This window comes from Apis dorsata, unplaced genomic scaffold, assembly GCF_000469605.1.
Source record: "Apis dorsata unplaced genomic scaffold, Apis dorsata 1.3 scaffold_1048, whole genome shotgun sequence".
Classification (NCBI taxonomy): Eukaryota; Metazoa; Arthropoda; class Insecta; order Hymenoptera; family Apidae; genus Apis; species Apis dorsata.
The window spans coordinates 21,325-22,502 of record NW_006264146.1 but is presented as its reverse complement, the minus strand read 5'-3'; the positions used below and the strand labels follow the sequence as shown (position 1 = coordinate 22,502).

Genomic DNA, 1,178 nt, shown 5'->3' with positions numbered 1-1,178 from the left:
CACTTTGATATCTCAAATTAATAATTTAATTTCGACATGATTTGTCGATATTTATTCATATTTTATTGTGAATGATATTTAATTATCAGTATTACCAATATTATTTTAAAATTAAATATTTTATATATAAAAATAATATGAATAAATTTTATATGTAGATTGTCTAATATTTTATTATTTACATTTATATTTGAGCAACTTTATTAATTTATATTATTTATAAATTATTAAATATTTTATTTTATTATTATTTTTTTAAGAAAAGCTCGAAATACAAACTGTACTAGTTCTTTTTACTTTTATAATGTGAAAGTACTTATACATAAATGTTTAAATTTCATTATTTTCTCGCGCAAAAGGACGTATGATTGTACGTGTGGTTATGATAGATTGATAATGGATAAAAGAAAATTAAAATTTAAAAGTTTACATAAAAATTTAATAAGTAGTCAAGTGTCTTCAACAAGTGATATATATGAAACCAGATCTTTAATTGAACAGTTACCAAAAAATAATAGTATATTATTAGCCGGAAAAGTTTTTTCAACACAAAGTAAGTTTATATAATATTTTAAAATTAAAAAAATTATTAAATTAAATATTTATAGGTGAAAACAAATCATCAAATGACGATATATTTTTACATGAAATACATAAGAAAAAAATAAATGAAAAATCACGTAAACGAAAATCGTCAAATTATGATACATTAAAGTATGATAGTGATGATGATTTAGGTTTTCCTCTGGCAGAATCTACAATTTTAAAGAAAAAGCGAGATGATTGTAACACTATACGAAATGAATATGAAACTAACAAACATACAAATGTACCAAATGTTTCAATCATGTTGGAAAAAAATGTTAATACAAATTCTACTATAAATTGTAAATTTATTGAATTTTTGTATGAATCAGGCATCAAATTAAATTCAGAAGCTCCACATATACTTCGTAAGAATTAATCAAATATTTATACTTTAAATTTTATTCATAATCAATATTTTTTATATTAATTTTAAAATATATTTAATTAATATAACATTATTATAGATAAAGATGTCATAATAGTTCAAAAAAAAATGAAAGAATTACTTAATTCAAAAAAGTATAAAAAAATTGAATTAATTACTCTAATGGAAAAATATTTTGAAAATGAACAAAATTTTAAAAATGCTT

At 18.9% G+C, this 1,178-nt stretch overlaps 2 protein-coding genes across 2 annotated transcripts in view; one reads left to right on the top strand and one right to left on the bottom strand.

The window, feature by feature from the left end:
• Positions 1 to 59, bottom strand: part of LOC102675886 (vacuolar protein sorting-associated protein 33A) — a 2,924-nt gene extending 2,865 nt beyond the window's left edge. The window contains exon 1 of the mRNA XM_006624357.2: positions 1 to 59. This exon is cut by the window's left edge and continues 164 nt beyond it. The gene's annotated coding sequence lies outside the window, so the exon portion shown is untranslated.
• Positions 60 to 320: 261 nt separating this feature from the next.
• LOC102675147 (Fanconi anemia group D2 protein) overlaps positions 321 to 1,178 on the top strand; it is a 6,800-nt gene continuing 5,942 nt past the window's right edge. Inside the window, 3 exon segments of the mRNA XM_006624352.2 lie at positions 321 to 553; positions 609 to 953; positions 1,053 to 1,176. Of these exon segments, the coding sequence (XP_006624415.2) occupies positions 397 to 553; positions 609 to 953; positions 1,053 to 1,176 (626 nt within the window). The 5' untranslated portion in view covers positions 321 to 396.